This window comes from Phragmites australis, chromosome 20 (assembly GCF_958298935.1).
Source record: "Phragmites australis chromosome 20, lpPhrAust1.1, whole genome shotgun sequence".
Taxonomy (NCBI): domain Eukaryota; kingdom Viridiplantae; phylum Streptophyta; class Magnoliopsida; order Poales; family Poaceae; genus Phragmites; species Phragmites australis.
The window spans coordinates 9,733,017-9,749,762 of NC_084940.1; the positions used below are offsets into that span (position 1 = coordinate 9,733,017).

The following is a 16,746-nucleotide window of genomic DNA, read 5'->3' on the forward strand; positions in this document are numbered from 1 at the left end:
GCCAAACACTCAGAACAGTACAGAATCCTATGTCCCGGCAATAAGTAAAATCTTTAGTAACAAACTGAACGGGAGATATGGGAAGCAGGCATAAGTCAATCATATAACATGAGCTTCTGGCTCTAGCACTTCAATTTTAAAAAAGACCAAGAGAAACTGCCGGACTGAAAATCACAAGCCTCGTGAGATTCTTAGCCAAGCTTTATGTTGATGAAACAAAATGTTTTTCACAAACAAAATACGGCAAGAACTTCATAAGTAATTTAATCTTAGAGGATATTTCCTTTCACCAACAAATGACACCAACCATAGGATCAGCTACGTTGGAGCCATCATCATCCATCACCAAGTCCCTGAAAAGGCCAAAGCCCCTATAACCTTCTCCCACAGACGACACCAACTATTGATGAAAAAAAAACTTTCACAAACAAAGTGCGACAAGAACCAACTCACAGGAGTGGTTCAAGCTTAGAGAAGTAAAGATGGTAAGTGCCTAGAGTTCTAAAGAAATCTGTCCCTTTTAGTTTGGTGATCAATGGTCAATATTTATACTGATATTCAGAGTATGAAAGTACAAACATGTATATATGAAGCTGGTAAACATAGAAATTCTTTTCTGTACAACAGAGCATAGTGATAGCCCCATATACCATCGCTATAGCTAGTGAGGCGGTTGTCCCAGCAGCTGGTCATTTATTCTGGCATCACACTACACCATCGTATCAGGCGGCCACCACTTAATGGGTATTAAATGCCGATTACATCACTGTAAGTACGGGCATCCTACAAGACCCCTCCGGGGCCATACGGAGGCCATACCTTCGGAGCCCTTCGAACTCTCAAAACCATCGATCCTTCAAAAAGATCAACTAAAAAGGGGCTTGCAGGCTACCCCTCACTTACAGTGAAGTGACTAGCATTTAATACCTGTTAAGTAGTGACCACCTAACACGCTGATACAATGTGACACCAAAATAGATGGTAAGTCTTTGCAACAATAGCCTCACTAGCCGTAGCGATGATTTACAGTATTATCCCTATACCCTGTTATTAAAAAAAAGAACTATTATGTGTACAGTCTCGTATAGACACGTTTATACATTCATACTCTTAATATCAATATAAATACTAATCCTTAGCCACCAAACTAAAAATGATATATTTTCCTAAGAACTCTAAACACTTTTATCCTCTCCACATCTCCTCTAACCTTAAACCACTCCTATAAATTAGTTTTCACCACACTGTAAAAGATATTTTTCTTTCACCAAGCCTCCTGACTAGATAGAAACAAGCAGCTGAAGTTGAGCACAAGGATCTCTCTCAGCTTGGTTTTAGGGCCCAGCCCAGGCAATCAAGAAACGCTTGAATTTGAGAGAATAAGCGATGGCAACACAAAACAAGAAGCCTAGTAGCGTAACCTCCTAGAAGCATTTTGATTCGCGAGAAACAACCCTAGAACTTAATTTCAATTGCCCCAGAAATTACTAGGGCAGTAGCAATTCTTTTTTACAGGATACATCAACCATTCACCAAAAACCTGGCTACTCATGGTACAACCTACAAGGCTACAACTCATTTACTTTTGATCCACTGTACAGTAATCCTTACAAATGGTGGCGCAGCCACAATCTACAATCACTTTCAACTTCCTTCAGCTTTTCTTTGCAAGGGCTTGACTCTGATTCTTATCTTTGGCTTCACTGTTGTCTGTGCGGTATCTATAGTTGTTTCCTTGCTTGAAACTTGGGGTTCAGAACTTCGCACTGGAGCTGGTGGCCTCGCCGGCAAAACTTCCTGCGATCCTGAAGATTTCACTATGTTCTGCTGTTCGGAACAAGGAACCCCTTCACTTTCCTGCTGCTTTCTGGCTGATTCTTTCTCCATTCTTTTCTTCTCCTTCTTAAGTCTCTTTTTCTCCAGATACTCGGGGTCATCTTTCTTATCTCGTTTTCGCTTTTTATCTTTCTTGTCCTTCTTTTTCCTCTCTTTTGATTCCAGTCCGTTCATAGATTCTGGAGCTTGGTTTCCATCACAGCTGGTGGAGACCCCTTCAAGCTGACTACCAGGCTTGTCTACAACTTCCAGCGGATTAGTGAGAGGAGAGAACTGATCCTTGGGAAGAGCATCTAGCCTTGAATGAGCGGTGCACTGTAGCTCCTTGGAAATTTCATGCCTGTCCATTAGTTTAACATTGCTAACGCTTGCAGACATCCTTGATTCAAGGTCATGACACGAGTTCTGTTCCTCAATGTTATGATTGCTTACATTTAATGGCTCATTTGCTGCTCCAACCATGGGGGCATCCACTGACATAGAACTACATGCACCCGCTTCGTTTTCATTTCTTCCACCATGAGAATGATCTCTGTGGTCAGCATCAGATGCTTTACTGGAAGATGCAGTACGTCTCACCCTAATTTTGACGACATTCCTTCTTTCACTGCAGTTAGATTGATTATCAGCATCTTTAGTGGGTCCGGAGGTAGGTACGACCTCGCGGACACTAGGAGTGCTAGTGGAAGGTTCTTGAGGTTTTGATGGTTGAGGAATCGAGGAATCAGCTTTAGTTTGCTGATCACTACATATGTCCTGGACCACCGGAGGGGGGGTGACAACCTTTGGAACACCATATAATGTTGGGGACCTGACAATGGAAATATGTCAATGTTAAAACACAATAAGCCATTTGAATGCATGCTTGATGACTAGATATTGAATGTTTATCACACAGTGGAATTAAAGATACTGGAGCATTTAGTTTTCCTTTTTTGGGGTCAAGTTGACCCAAAGTTGGTACTACAGAAACCCCATTTTGTCATTTGTTGTCTCCCCAAGTACTTTTGTGTATTGAGGTGGGTGTCATGTCCTAACAGGGTGTTTGCTGAAATTGACAAAACCACTAGGAAACCCATCAAGGGATGTTGACAAGGGTTTAGGTACTACCGCGTTTCCAATCGGCCAAAATTGGCTAGCTTGATGGTGAAATAGTACATGTGAGACTCAAAATCTTGAGTAAAGAGCATGGAGGTTTAAGTACCCGCTTTTCTTTTTTTAACTGAAATAGCTTTCTAGGTTCAAAACATTGAAATCCTTTTGTGAATTACAAGTGTACACCATACACGTACATAAGTTGAACTCAAATGAAGGGTTTTAGGGGGTAAACCCACTGAACCAAAACTACCCAAAACCAGACCCAGTCGACCAGTTCTCATCTTATCACTGGTTCTTGGATACTTCGGCAGTGTGCAAGTATTGTTGAAAAAATATGTTAACCCTTTGCTGGAATGCGAGCTTATATGCAAAGGTCACATAATGCAGTAACAAGCAACCAATGAAACAAGATAATGGATACATGTGAAACAACAAATTCGCTAACCTTCCAGCAGCAACTTGCAATATGCAGAACACATGATGACGAAGAAATACGTTGTTGTATGCCTTCATGCCAGCAAACAGGTAAAGAAGACCAACCAGAGTCGTTAATTTTATTTGATCATTAAGGTGAAGATCAACACTCGCTTGACATATACGCAAGACATGAACAGCCAACTTTGTCGCTCCTGCAATAACTCCATGTCAAAATAAATCAAAGCATACAAAATAAGCCAAAAGTTACTCTTGCAATCCAACCTCGCAAAGATTTTTCTTCATCCACATATTTCAAGAACAACAAAAGAGCTGCATCAAGGCCTTTCTGGTGTAACTCAAGATCAATAAGAACCCTGCTAGCTTCAATACGAACTTTCCATGGTTTGTCCAGGTTGCGAAAGGGGGCAATTAGTTCACAAATGCGATCCTGCAGCAATGAAAAGTTATGCCACATGAATGTGATATGCGCTATGCAGAGCACATCAACTATTGCAAAAGATATGCAGAACATAGATGGGAACTTTCTTACAAGGCATATGGAAGATGACACCCTCGCTGCTATTCGTGCAAGGGTACGAATGCAGCTGACAGTCAAGACCCCATTGTAACCAGGCATAAAGCTGCACAAATGTTATCAGGCCAGTTATTAGCAATTGTCAAGACTGAAGGACATGAAAATAAGTAATACTGGTGGGGAAGTTCCACAGACTTGTCAAATTGCAAGAGTCGATCAATTCTCTTAAGAAGAGAAGATAGTAAGCCTATGCCCTGCGAAGAAAGTCAATGTTATTCTTCATACAGTCATCAGTGCCTTGAAAGCAATTTGTGAACACCTCAAAAAGAGCATCTGGCAATATAATATCTCAAAGGCATGAGTAGTTACAACCATAAACATATCTGGTCTTATTTCACTATATATAGGAAGCAAAACCAAAAAAGTGAAACAACATTAGCCATGCTTTGATTAGAATTATTGGGCCAGGATCAGATCCACTTTTATCTGTTTGGATTGCCCTATGCCATGTAGATAAAAAACACTCCAATGTACATTACCGCCGGATTGAATTAATAAAGTATTAGCATTATACCAGGTATACAAAACAATACAGCATGTCCTTCAATATAGTTTGACCAAACTGTACTTGAAACATATAGGGTTAATTCCATGAAAGCGGCCATGTATTTTCATAACTAGTCATATCAAATTATTTTGATCTTATCAAGCATCCAGCAATCTTACAAGAACTGATTTGTCCTAATGTGTCTAAAAAATAAATGTAGGCCATACTTTACTAGATGGAATGCGTCCATACAGACCTGCTGACCAAATTCCAGTTCGCCTATTGACTGTACCATTGCAGATAGCCAGTACACATCTGAGTAAATATTTCCGTTGTTATCATTGTACTGAAAATGGGACAAAACAAAATTGTACAAACATATTAGCAGGCAGATTGTAATTGCTATCATAGAAAATTATTGCAGCAATATGCATATATATACTAAATGATCATGAATTATGAATAATGTTACACCATAATTTGTAAAAAGAAATATCATTACAGGATTACAGATGACAAATAAATAAAATGAAACCAGAGAGAAGCGGCAACCTTTAGGAGCTGAAGAATAAACTCAATGGCTTCCCTTGGGCTATTCTTGTCCGACAATCTAACAAGAGCTACTGCATGGGGGATTGCCTAATAAAAGGAACATAAGTAATGAAAAATATTACTTTTCGTTAGTGTTTGTATCACCGGATAGAAGAGCGTGGAAGTTAGCAATCCATGTGCCAAAACTATAACTTATGTATCGGTCTCCTTGTACCGTTATTTTTTTTTTTTACTATTACTAGTACCTTTACTATCATTATTGTTTTCTCATCATCTCTTTAGGATCTTGTGGGTTTCATCTCTAACCTACCCCAACTTGCTTGGGACAAAGGCTTTGTTGTTGTTGTTTGCTACACTCAACAATGGCTTAAGAGACTACAGTAACTGAACTACTAGCTCGCTCAGCAGCGACCAAATTAAATTGATCAAGCATATTTTTGCAAACAATGAAACATTCGAAAAAAGGTCGACGGAACCCATAATATAAATTTCTTTGTGTTTCAGATTTGATTGTTCTCTCATCAAACATTTCCATTTGCAAAAAACAATGGAGTCCCATGAACAGGGCACAGTTTCGAATCACTGCAAGAAGATAAGTAAAGATTAAGCATCGTATCTCAGTTGGATTGCCATTCATATAAAAGATTAAGGCCACTAGGTAAAAATTACATCAATAGATAATGTTTGAGCTGGTATTTACAATCAAGGCAGACGATGTCCCGCAGATTTGCCCATATAGTTTATCAGAGTGATGATATGAGAGCTGATTACGTTTCAAGACAAACAATAACTACTAGGTTTCTTATTTTAAGTCTACTAACTCTTATCCAGAAACTAATGGCAATGCTATAGTATTGCAGGAAAAATAGTATACGGGTAACATTCTGGACATGTATGCAGAAGACCAACACAGGTAACAATGTGGATATGTATAGGTATAGTGGTCGCCCCCATGGTCCACAAGAATAACCATTTTCTATTTTCTAATGACACAGCAAATAATGTACTTAGTTATTTTCGGGATACATGAAAATAGTGGTATATAATGCATTATTTTGCCATGGGTACTCACAATAACAATTCCTACCTCAAAGCATTACCTCAAGAACAAAGTATTCTGGGATATCATGGAAGTCGTTGGGCCTATCAGTAAAACAGAATGATGCTTATTATGGCCTCAAGAACCATAAATAAATAAATAAATAAAACAATGGAACATAATGGTTCATCACAGGGAAAAAAAGGTTATGCATAATGCAGATCTTGACCTGGGCATTCCAATATCTGCATCAAACCGACGGCTTTTATAGAAGTTAACAAGATGAAGCAACCCAACTAAATCAGTTGCCTGAATGAAGCAAAACAAATTCATGTAAGATAATTGTGTAAAATTACTCGAAAATAGAAAAGGCAGTAAGAACAGCCAAACATCCCGTTTTGCTGCTGAGCAGTGTAAAATAAATGCATATATCATGACTTCCGTACTGTCAATCATGGACTCATTTATGTCAATGTTCACTGTCAATCTGCATTATTTGCAGGAGCAGCAAAAGAAGGTAGGAAAATGCAAGAGCAGTGAGATTTTCCCCCACTTATTCTATATTCAATTTCATCGCTAATTTTTATCTTCTTTAATCTATATCACTTCAGATATAACCTTATTGGAAATATTGTCTCATCAGTTTCTTTTCCTTTGATTTTCATCATAGCATTATGCATCCACTAGCAAACACATAAATTCCTCAAACAAAGGGGAAAGCATATGCGGAAGCAACTTTGTTGGACAACTCATAGCATGGATTTCCATAAGAAAAACTAATAAAAAACCTATATTGCAGCCCTTTAATTAACAAATGAATAATTCAATACAAAAAAATAGTCAACTACTAACAAGGTGTAAAATTTTGGTCTTCAAATATCTCAAAACAGAACACTCTCTGAATATGTACAACAATAAAATATGACTGCTTTAGGCAAAGAGTAGCAAACATACAACTTGCAGCGTACCTCAGATGCTGTAACTGCTAATGCATATGCTGCTTCAACTCTAACTCTCCAAAAGGCCTGCATGTTACTAGTCAGTTACTGAATAACATCGAAATATAAGATTTCAAGATGCATTATTGAAAACTTGAAATACCTTTGTGTCATTTAGGAAATTATTGAGTGCATTAATCACAGCAAAAGAGAGCTGAGGTAATTTCTCCAGGGCAGATATTGCCTGTGATTGTGATATAACGTCTTTGTCTTTCTCCAATTGATTGATCTGCCAAATGGCTCAAAATTTGAAATAAGAATGGATCACAAAGGGAGAAAACAAGAGCATACATCTCTTGATCCTAACATCATTTTGGATTGATTATTATTGTTATGTTCTACCCAAAGCTTACAATACTGATACCAATCCAATATGCATCATATCAAAAAGTTGAGGGGCAAAGGAAATGCACAAGATAGTGTACTTATCAAGATCTTAATTTGGCAACAAAAAAAAGGCACTATTCTATCATTTTTATGGATGCTTATCCTAATGTAACACCTATTTCACCAGAAAATAAAAACTTTAAACTAAACTACAGATATATGGTGCATCTGTTTTTGGATCACCAAGGAAGCCAGATCATCAGTAGATAAACAGAAAATCTGAAAGATAGTAAGGCACCCATGGCCTGGTATACTTATATGTATCAGAAGCTGTACAAGCAGTGCAGTATAACTCTTATAATGGTCATGAGATCAAGTTTAGGCGTATATCACACTACTTTCCATAAAGAGGTACAGAAGAGTCGGAGTCTCAAAGGAACAATCCGACTTAGTGGATCTCCTTCTTGATACCTAGAGAGTTACAACAGATACTAGCACATCTTTTAGCTAGATCTTCCTTGCTAAGTACTAACACAATAAATTTGGAAAACATTATTATTGATCTCAGAATAGTAGGGAGGACTTTCTTGTGGTTAAACGTCTTAAACCAACAAAGCCACCACTTTATTTTTACAGAAATTATTCTGCATCAACGTACTCCATGTGTCCAATACCATCATCGATATAAATATCAAATTCAAACAAATGAAAACGCAGGACTCCCTTTTTATCAATAAAAATTACGCTTATCTGGTAATACGCACCCACATCTGAACAGGCTGGTAAAAATGGACCTCAGCAAGATATTCCATCTCCGGGTCCACTCTGATCCATAGTAAAGGTGAATCTATGCTGCAAAAGGCAGAAACAAGTGACAAAGTGAGATATCAATAGATAGAAAAGATATAAATAAATGGTGGATTTGTGGAAATAGACCTTGTGCGGTTCTCTTGAGTAGAGGCATCTACGTTGTCATCAGAACCATCAACTTTTGAGCTTTTTTTGGATTTCCAAATGCGCTTTGCTGCTAGTTTGGAATGGCACTGTATTTCCACCACCTGCAAAGCTTCACCGGCCATTGACAGAACTGGATGATCATACGCCCCGTCAGTTTCATGAACACGTATGCTCATCATTCCTGGCCATCCAGCATCACCTTCTTGAATATCACCATTTGCAAGACTATCAGAATCAGGTGCAGCTTTTGCTGTGCAACCCCTTGAAATGGCAAATTCAATCATATTCCTTTTTTTGCTATACGACATTCCCAATCTTCCAAGCAGAAGGATACGGAGTTAAGTACAAGGATATGATGAACAAATGAATTTTACAAATTGGACACATGCAAACAACAAAGAAATCTCTTTTACCTCATAGCTGGACATCCACAAGATTCAACCCACCGTGGAAAGAATTCTTTCAGGAACGGGCGTTCAAGGTTACCAACCTTATTTGCAAGGTGCCTGAACTGAATAAGAGGAAGTAAAACAATAAATTCAACTCTGCATGAAGTTCAGTTTTGCTGCTAAATCCATATTGCATGTGTCTGTTTGTCATAAAAGTATTGTTGAAAGGGACAGAAATAGTTAATATAATGCATAAACATCCCACATTACAATGTAATCAAGGGAACTAAGAGGACCCACAAAACATATTAATGCTGTCATAAGTGAGACCACATACTGCATTTATCAGCATATGCCAGTGCTTAGCTTAATATAAAAACAATTCTAGCCCACATGGAACAAAAGGTAAACTAAATCATCACCACAAACAATTGCGGGGAAAATGATACACTGATACACCACTTCTATTACTGTGAATGACCACTTCTATTACTGTGAATGCTTATGTTCGTAAATCACAATGAATGAAGAGGACCAGAAACTTCTCCCTACGATTGCAAATATAAGTTATTTCATCCCTGTTACCATTTTAGAGCATATAGGCCGTTCTACAACTTTGAGGCACATTTATCTCATTTCTTCCTATTCTACACTTGCTGAATTAGCATTCATATATTCTCACTGATAAATTAGGCTTCCTTCTCTTCCTTAAGAAAGGGCTGGTAACTGGTAAGCATAGGAACAAATAAATGAAGGGAACCAATGTCATTTTATGTTACTACAAAAAATTTGATTGAGGGTTTGAGGGTGGGAGGGAGGGGTGGGGAATGCGATCGTGTACAGATATCTAGATAGATGCAATGAACTTGACAAACGAAAGTTATACCTCTTTTGTACTTAGTGTTCTTGAGGCACGATTTGGAGCCACTATCACCTGCAAAATCTGAAATTGGGAATGATGACAGCCTATCAGAAGCTTTCTATATTCATAATGGTCAATTAAGAAATCAATGAGTGCAAAAAACCAACCAATAGGCAGTTAACTCCTAATTAGAAACAAGAAAAGAATTTCAGCTATAGATGTAGAACCATATATCAAAAATAAAAATTGCAGAAAGGATTAGCATATGAAACTTGGTAACTCCTATCACGAATAGTCATGTATTTTTCCATTAAGGATCCAGTGGCTTAGGCATAGTGCTGTGATTACATAGATAAAAAATAATCAATAATGCAAGCAGCAATATATCAAAGATGCAAATACCTTCCGAAAGGAGTCTGGTCCCATCTGTTTCTCCAACATTTGAAGAACAGCTACCTGTTCAAAAGAAGAAAAGAATGAGGAAATGGTGCATATACACCAATTTTACAGTTCAATACTCAAAACTTACTGCCTTCAATGAACGAATTTTCCCATATGAACCAATTGTTTGGGTTCCATATAAATCACTTGAAGCAGCAGGAGAGCTCAGAGCAGTTGCACCACTAACATCAGACTCACACACAGTGCAATTAGCCTATTACAAATACAAAAAAATGATATTCAAAGATCATGTTAGTTAAATGAATATGTAAATGCATTGCTGAAATTTTGCAGCAGCAAAGCCAGAAATTGATACTTAATGTCTTAATCCCCTCAATAGATCTATGAATGTTATTTCCCTTCCGACCATACTATCAACCGTATCTCAAAAGGAATACAGATCATACTTGTTTGTAAAGAGTTATATCTTCATGGATTCCCCAAGCCATATTAAGGTGAATATGTACAGACGACTATACCATTTTGGGGGGAAAAAAATGGCTACGAAGTGATGGAAAATGGAAGAATATTTACATGATCGTTGGTTACATGAATCCACACTGCTGTGTGAAATGTAATCTAACCCATATGAACCAACTGTTTGAGTTACATATAAACACTTGAACTAATTATGTACATTTTGTTTGAACATGACATACTCTATATTATAAGATGTACATGACAGGTACAAACAGGTAACTAAGACAACAGAAAAGATACATCATGTGTAATTGAAGTGCAGGCATTAGTGGAAAATCTACTTCAAGTGGCAGATCCAATTGCTAGTTTTTAATATCATTAGATTATTCTAACAAGCAATTTAAATACATACGGAACAGTACAGCAACAATTGTGATATCAACAACATCGCAGAGACCATTGGCTTCATAACACATTTAAGCATTATTAAAATATACTGTTTTAGCTACTTCAACTCCAGTTTTCCCTTGTAGGAAAAATATTTTCTGGGAAAATGAGACATCTCGATTCCCCGATTTAACTATAAATAATTCTCAGGTTTTTGAGTAAACACAAGTATGAATAATTTAAATTTTGCTTTTAAACGCAACATGGTAAATCTAAATGATCCCATTGAATCACATTCCAAATTCATATATATCGAATTCAACATATCTGTACGACTGGTCATCTGATAATAACAAGAATCGTAATAACAGGTGCTTTTGGTAAAAAAAAACAAACCTTGAACCGCCTATAACGTGCCTCGTTATTCCCAAGGTAACGTTTGATAAATAGATCAGTAAGAAAACCAGCCAAACCATCCAACAGCCATTCTGCTCCGGCAGTAAATTATATGGTCAATAGCATTTTCCAATGTAATAATGTACATAATTAGCAGGTAGAGGCGAAGTACCATCATTGGGCTCCTCTGCACTTGTGTATATACCAAACCATTGCTTTGAAAGGGCATAAGCTAGTCTGATTCTTGTGCCAATTATCTGAACTATTTTACAAGTTAGTTACAACAGTGCAAGTTATATCTCAACAAGACAGGTTTCCAATCATCTAGCAATTATGATAATCGAAATGTTCCAACAGGATAGCATAATAAGCTGAACAATAGGACCTGAAGCAAATCTTGATCGCAGATCTGTTCATACCAACATGCATTTTTTACTAAGCACTACACAGCAAACATACAAAATAAAAGGCACACAATCATGCAGAAGCATTGCACATACAGTTTCTCACAAACATATTCACAGTATCTGCTGGCGTGGCAAGCTTTAATTGATCAAATTAACTAGTATGAAGTGCCATAATGGCATCTACGCAGGGATCTGACTAGTTGAAAAAGAAATACTGATAGAGCAAGGACTTCCACTATCAGCGGAGGTTATGCATTGTTTACTGATGTTATATGCTCTTATTGAGAAAGAGGGTATGGAATGGGGATGGAAAACAAATGACTAATAAGCAAAATAACTAAATAGAGAATTTACCACAAAGTAACAAGTATGTTCTAACAATTAACACATACACATTCACATCTTGTGAAAGAGAGGTGTCAAATTGTTGGTCAATCTTAGAGGAGAGCAAAATAAGGGAGACACACACGCACCTGATCTATAACCTTCTCGTCATGCAAGATATCTGAACTGAAGATGCATGTGGAGGCTCCTAAGCTTGTTGGTGATACTGTCATTTCAGATGGAAGAAAAATCTGCTTGTACAAACCAAAGGGAAATGGTGTAGCAAGATAATCTTCATAACAGCTGCAAAATGACAACGATTGAAACAGTTATCACTAAAGCGCAAATTTTAGAAATCAATGACAAAGAAGAAGCTTATTCAAATAATACAAAAGAATTGACTCCAAACTACTATATTTCACAAAAAAAATGTTTTGGTTGGCACCTATATGCATCATGGAAAAATGCAATTGTGTTCTCAAGCTTCGACAAAGCAGGGGACAAACATATGTGTGAGGCACTTATGTCATTCCTGTCAGGGAGAACTTCAAGTGGACCAACAACCAAGGATATCCACTGTGCACTAACTGGAGTGTTCAATTTATACACGTAAGTTTTTCTTGAAGGATCTTCCTTGCTTAGGACCTGCATGATGTAGCATCAGCAGAATGTGAAAGAAAAAGACCTTTCAAGATCAGGAAACAGTACAGAAAGAGATCATCATGTAAAGTTTGCAAAGAACATTTGCTAACAAACTACAATACCAAGTTCGTAAGAAAGCTTCATAGTCGCTTAGCGCAAAAGTGAGTTCTTTTTCCAAAAGGAGGAACTTATTGCGTATTATGCCTCTATGACCCCATCGTCAATTAAGATTGAATGCGTACCTGGTAAAGCAAGTCACCATTGCTGACAGCGACTAAATTCGTGCTAACTGTAAACTCTAGGTCAAATCTGGGCACAGAATGATACAAAGAGAATTATTAACATGCACCAGAAAATAGACTAGCAGGATTTAAGGGGGGGGGGGGGGATAAACTTCACTTACGGACAGCGTTGTGTGGCAGTATCAAAGCAAGGAAACCAGCAGTGTGTGCGTTTTATCTGACTACTACTATGCAGGACATTGCCGACGAAGTGAACACCAGTTTCAGCCTTCTCCAAAATATAATCTATGTGAACCAGTTTTATGTTCTTCACCTATGATTTATTACAATGAGATATCATGTCTGCACATATCTAAAAATGCCAATAGCTGGTAACTATATGTTTGGTTTCTTTGCCCACCCTTGCCCACTAGCCTTGCTTGGCAAGGTTAGCAAGGCAAACCTTGCTAGAAGAGGAGAGCCAATTTGGCTCTCTCTCAAAAGCAAGAAAATCCTTGCCCACCTTGCTCAAATTCAAACCAAGCAAAGGAACCAAAAGTTTGCTAGGCAAGGCTAGGCAAGGGTGGGCAAAGGAACCAAACATACCCTAATCTGTATCAACAAAAAACTTTATTTTACCTTTTCATTTTCAGTTTCAATTCCATTTTCCTTATCCTTTTCATTTCTATTTTCATTTTCCTTTTCCTTTTCCTTTTCCTTTTCCTCTTTCACTGCAGAACCATTGCAGCCATTAACAGCTTGATCAATGCAACTTTGAACAGACTTTCCACCATGTTCCTCAAGCCTTCCACTATTTTCTTCATGCTTTTCACTGTTTTCGTCCAACTGTTGCTCAGTTATTGACTTAACTGATCTCTCAGATGATACGATAAGATTAGGTATAGCTTCTCTATTTAGAGACGAAATGTATGTTGAACATGCAACATCAGCAGCAGTCTTCGAACATGATACCAAAGACCAATTCGGTTGATCACCATCGCTTTTCCAATGAGGGGAATACTCAAACTCAACAGATTCACCGTCCACCAGTATACTCCTGATCGTCATATTGTCAGCATGTAGAGCAAAAGTGTCATTCTCGGCTAGAAGAACCTTTATCTCAGTGTACCTTAATGGATGGACCAAAAACATAAGTTCTGTCAGCTCTCAACAATGTTGATCAAAGGCATTTATAATGCAGATGCTGGATGGAATAGGGATGGGAGGGAAACGATCACACTGCATTCTCTAGAATGACGTGTGTTTAGGAAATAGGAGCGAATGGACTTCAAGGGAGTATCAGTCACAGCATAGTTAATAAAGAAACTAATTATCACCAAAGATCCACTAATTTTTTGGACATAGGACCATGGACCACCCAAGTGATTGATTGGGTATATATTGGTTAGTTTCCTCTAGATTATACTCTGGTAACCTCTCTTAGGCTTAAAGGCACATGCATTGGCAGTATATAGCATGTGTATGATTAGAGAGTTTGCTACTACAAGATTGTCAGGGGGGAGGGGGTTACAAACCCCTCTCCTTTCACCTTATGAAATCTCCATTCTACGCTTGTCAACTAATCCACACGAGAAAATCCTATCTCACGCTTTCTCTCGGTTCATCCAGACTAAGTCTATAGCATAAATACCCAAACTAAATCGTAAACTTGGTTGAGCGGGGACACTACCAAAATCCCTCCTCTTTTCCAGCAATTGATGGGACAACAATAGTTCATCCAGACTGGTCTACAATAAATATCTAAACTAAATCACAAAGTTGGTCCTCTATGATTTTGATAAACTGAAAGACTTGATCCTCTATGGTTATGATCGGATAAGAATTGAGTGATACAATGAAAAAAAAACATATCATCAAACAAAATGCAGGTGGTATATGTAAGCTCTTACCATGTGTTATTACTTTGTACATAGCTTAAATGCAATTCACCGAAAGAACAGGATGCTAATGAGCTAATATATTACAAGTCAGAGTGTTCAGTTGGCATCTTTACCCCGTTACTGAATGAACATAATCTCATGCAAAAACGGAACTACATTCAAATGCACAAACTAGCATCTGAAAATCAGGAAATAAATCATCTGACAGGTCTGAAAGATTAATTACGCGCATACTACAGCAAAGGTGCGAACTGGCTTTCTAATGGTGTCACGCGATACTAACAGACAGCTAGACCAACTCTGGTAGTTATAAAAGGCTGAGGTGCACTTTCGATGTGCACAAAAGTTGCAACTTCTCCTAGTTTTCCACCAAACATTTTTGGGTCCATTCACTCTAACAGGAAACAAGAGCTCTCATTTACTAGGCCCACAATCACCGTCATCATTTCAATAAGAATTACGAAGACATGTATGCATTTTTTCTGACAAATAACAACAACTGAACATGAACCTTTTTCTAATTTCTCAATACATTAGCTTAGGGACAATGCAATCCCCCTCCACTAGATTGCTCAAATAAAGTGAAGTAATTTCAAACGGGAAAGTTAAAGGTATCTACTGTGAACATATTGAACCATGGACACGAATTTTAAACTTAAGAAAACAAAGCGCTACTACTTCAGAAAACCCAGCTTTCATTAAAAAAAACCCTGATTTCATAGGTAAATACAGCAGACTACAGTGGTAACCAAATGCAGCAAAGCATCAAATGACCAAATGCATTCACTCAATTTTGACAGCAATAACTTAAACTGTGATTTACAAATAATAGCTCATGCTTTTGCAGGGTGCCAGCGGAGTCAGCTGATACCTATACAATTTATGCAATGATAAATTCGTTGTTTCAGGACAGTTCGCAGTAATTAGCATCCTCTAATACATGATCAAGTAAGCATGAGGAAAGGAAATGAATTGCTAAGGAGGAACCATAAAAACATGAAGCATCATAGCATGCATTGTTATATCAGCTAACCAAACTTCTTTAACAAGAATTCAAACCTCGCAGGTAGCTAATGGTCGTTGTCCACAGGTATGAGCAGTACTACCTATTTTACAGAAAATTACACTTGTTTCACGAATGTAATCCACAGCATTTGGCAGTAGGAGCAATTCCCGCACAAAATGAGCAACCAAGCACAAGTAAAAGAGCAAAGCTTCACCAGATACACAGTTAAGCAACCACATTGCACAGCTCACTCAAGCAGCTGCAACAGCTTCAATTGATACGCTGCAATCACATTGCGCTATCGAATCCGATAACAATTGATTTTTTTGGACAGAAAACAAATTCTATCAGCCGTCTTACAAATCAACTGAAGTATTTAAACTCCAAATCACAGGCCCAAAAGCTCGCAGCATCAATGCGCTACTCCATCGCGAACTCCAAACCCTAGCACTCGAGCCGCAACCCATCCCCCTCTAAGCACCCCCGAAGAGCAGCTAAACACGCACACAAGGTTAGGGCACGCGCACCAGGGGAGGGGATCGGAGCTATTTCGACACATTTCAAGCTGCGGCACGGCTCACCCATTGATTAGCTGGTTCTCCATGTCGATGGAGAGGCACAGCTTCTGGTGGAGCACGGTGGCGCCTCCGCCGGCGGCGTCGCCCTTCTGCTTCCTCGCCTTCGCCATCCCGAAGCTCCTTCACGCTCCTCCTCTTCCTGCCTCTCGTCTAGGGTTTGGATGCTTCTGGAAGGGGGGTTGGTCGGGGCTCAGTGAGGTGGTGGTGTCGAGGTGCGCCACGTCATCCCGCTGCTCGGGGGCGCGGGGGGGGGGGCGCTCTGAGACGCGAGACGAGGAACGGGGCGCGGCTACTTAAAGACCGGGGTGGGGCGAGCGCTCGCCGGCGCTTGAGACCGTCGCGCCTCAGATCTTTCGCCGCCCGGCGAAGGGGGTCTGCGTGGACCCGGTGCACGGGGGCCTGGTGGGGACGGGGACCCTTGGTCTCGTGAACGACTAACTAGGCGGGGATATATCTTGTGGTCTAT

The 16,746-nt window shown here is 38.8% G+C and overlaps 1 protein-coding gene across 1 annotated transcript; it reads right to left on the reverse strand.

Moving 5' to 3' along the window:
- Nucleotides 1-1,449: 1,449 nt before the first annotated feature.
- LOC133901648 (transcription initiation factor TFIID subunit 2-like) lies at nt 1,450-16,696 on the reverse strand. The gene is made up of 25 exons (XM_062343084.1): nt 16,284-16,696; nt 13,435-13,924; nt 12,978-13,129; nt 12,817-12,883; nt 12,378-12,577; nt 12,082-12,235; nt 11,374-11,458; nt 11,202-11,293; nt 10,087-10,212; nt 9,960-10,013; nt 9,582-9,638; nt 8,720-8,817; nt 8,286-8,621; nt 8,114-8,201; nt 7,126-7,251; nt 6,993-7,049; nt 6,254-6,333; nt 6,086-6,128; nt 4,986-5,072; nt 4,690-4,779; nt 4,082-4,140; nt 3,902-3,992; nt 3,634-3,799; nt 3,380-3,563; nt 1,450-2,647 (listed from the first exon to the last, which is right to left on the reverse strand). Exons 1-25 carry the CDS (start codon nt 16,388-16,390, stop codon nt 1,645-1,647), a joined length of 4,092 nt encoding a protein of 1,363 aa, XP_062199068.1. The 5' UTR covers nt 16,391-16,696; the 3' UTR covers nt 1,450-1,644.
- Nucleotides 16,697-16,746: the final 50 nt, after the last annotated feature.

Coding starts and splice junctions, on each gene's coding strand:
- LOC133901648 (XM_062343084.1), bottom strand. CDS start 16,390: ATGGCGAAGGCGAGGAAGCAGAAGGGCGACGCCGCCGGCGGAGGCGCC. Junction 10,014..10,086: donor AAATTCGTTCATTGAAGGCA/GTAAGTTTTGAG, acceptor TCTTTTGAACAG/GTAGCTGTTCTTCAAATGTT. Junction 3,800..3,901: donor TGTCATCTTCCATATGCCTT/GTAAGAAAGTTC, acceptor TCATTGCTGCAG/GATCGCATTTGTGAACTAAT.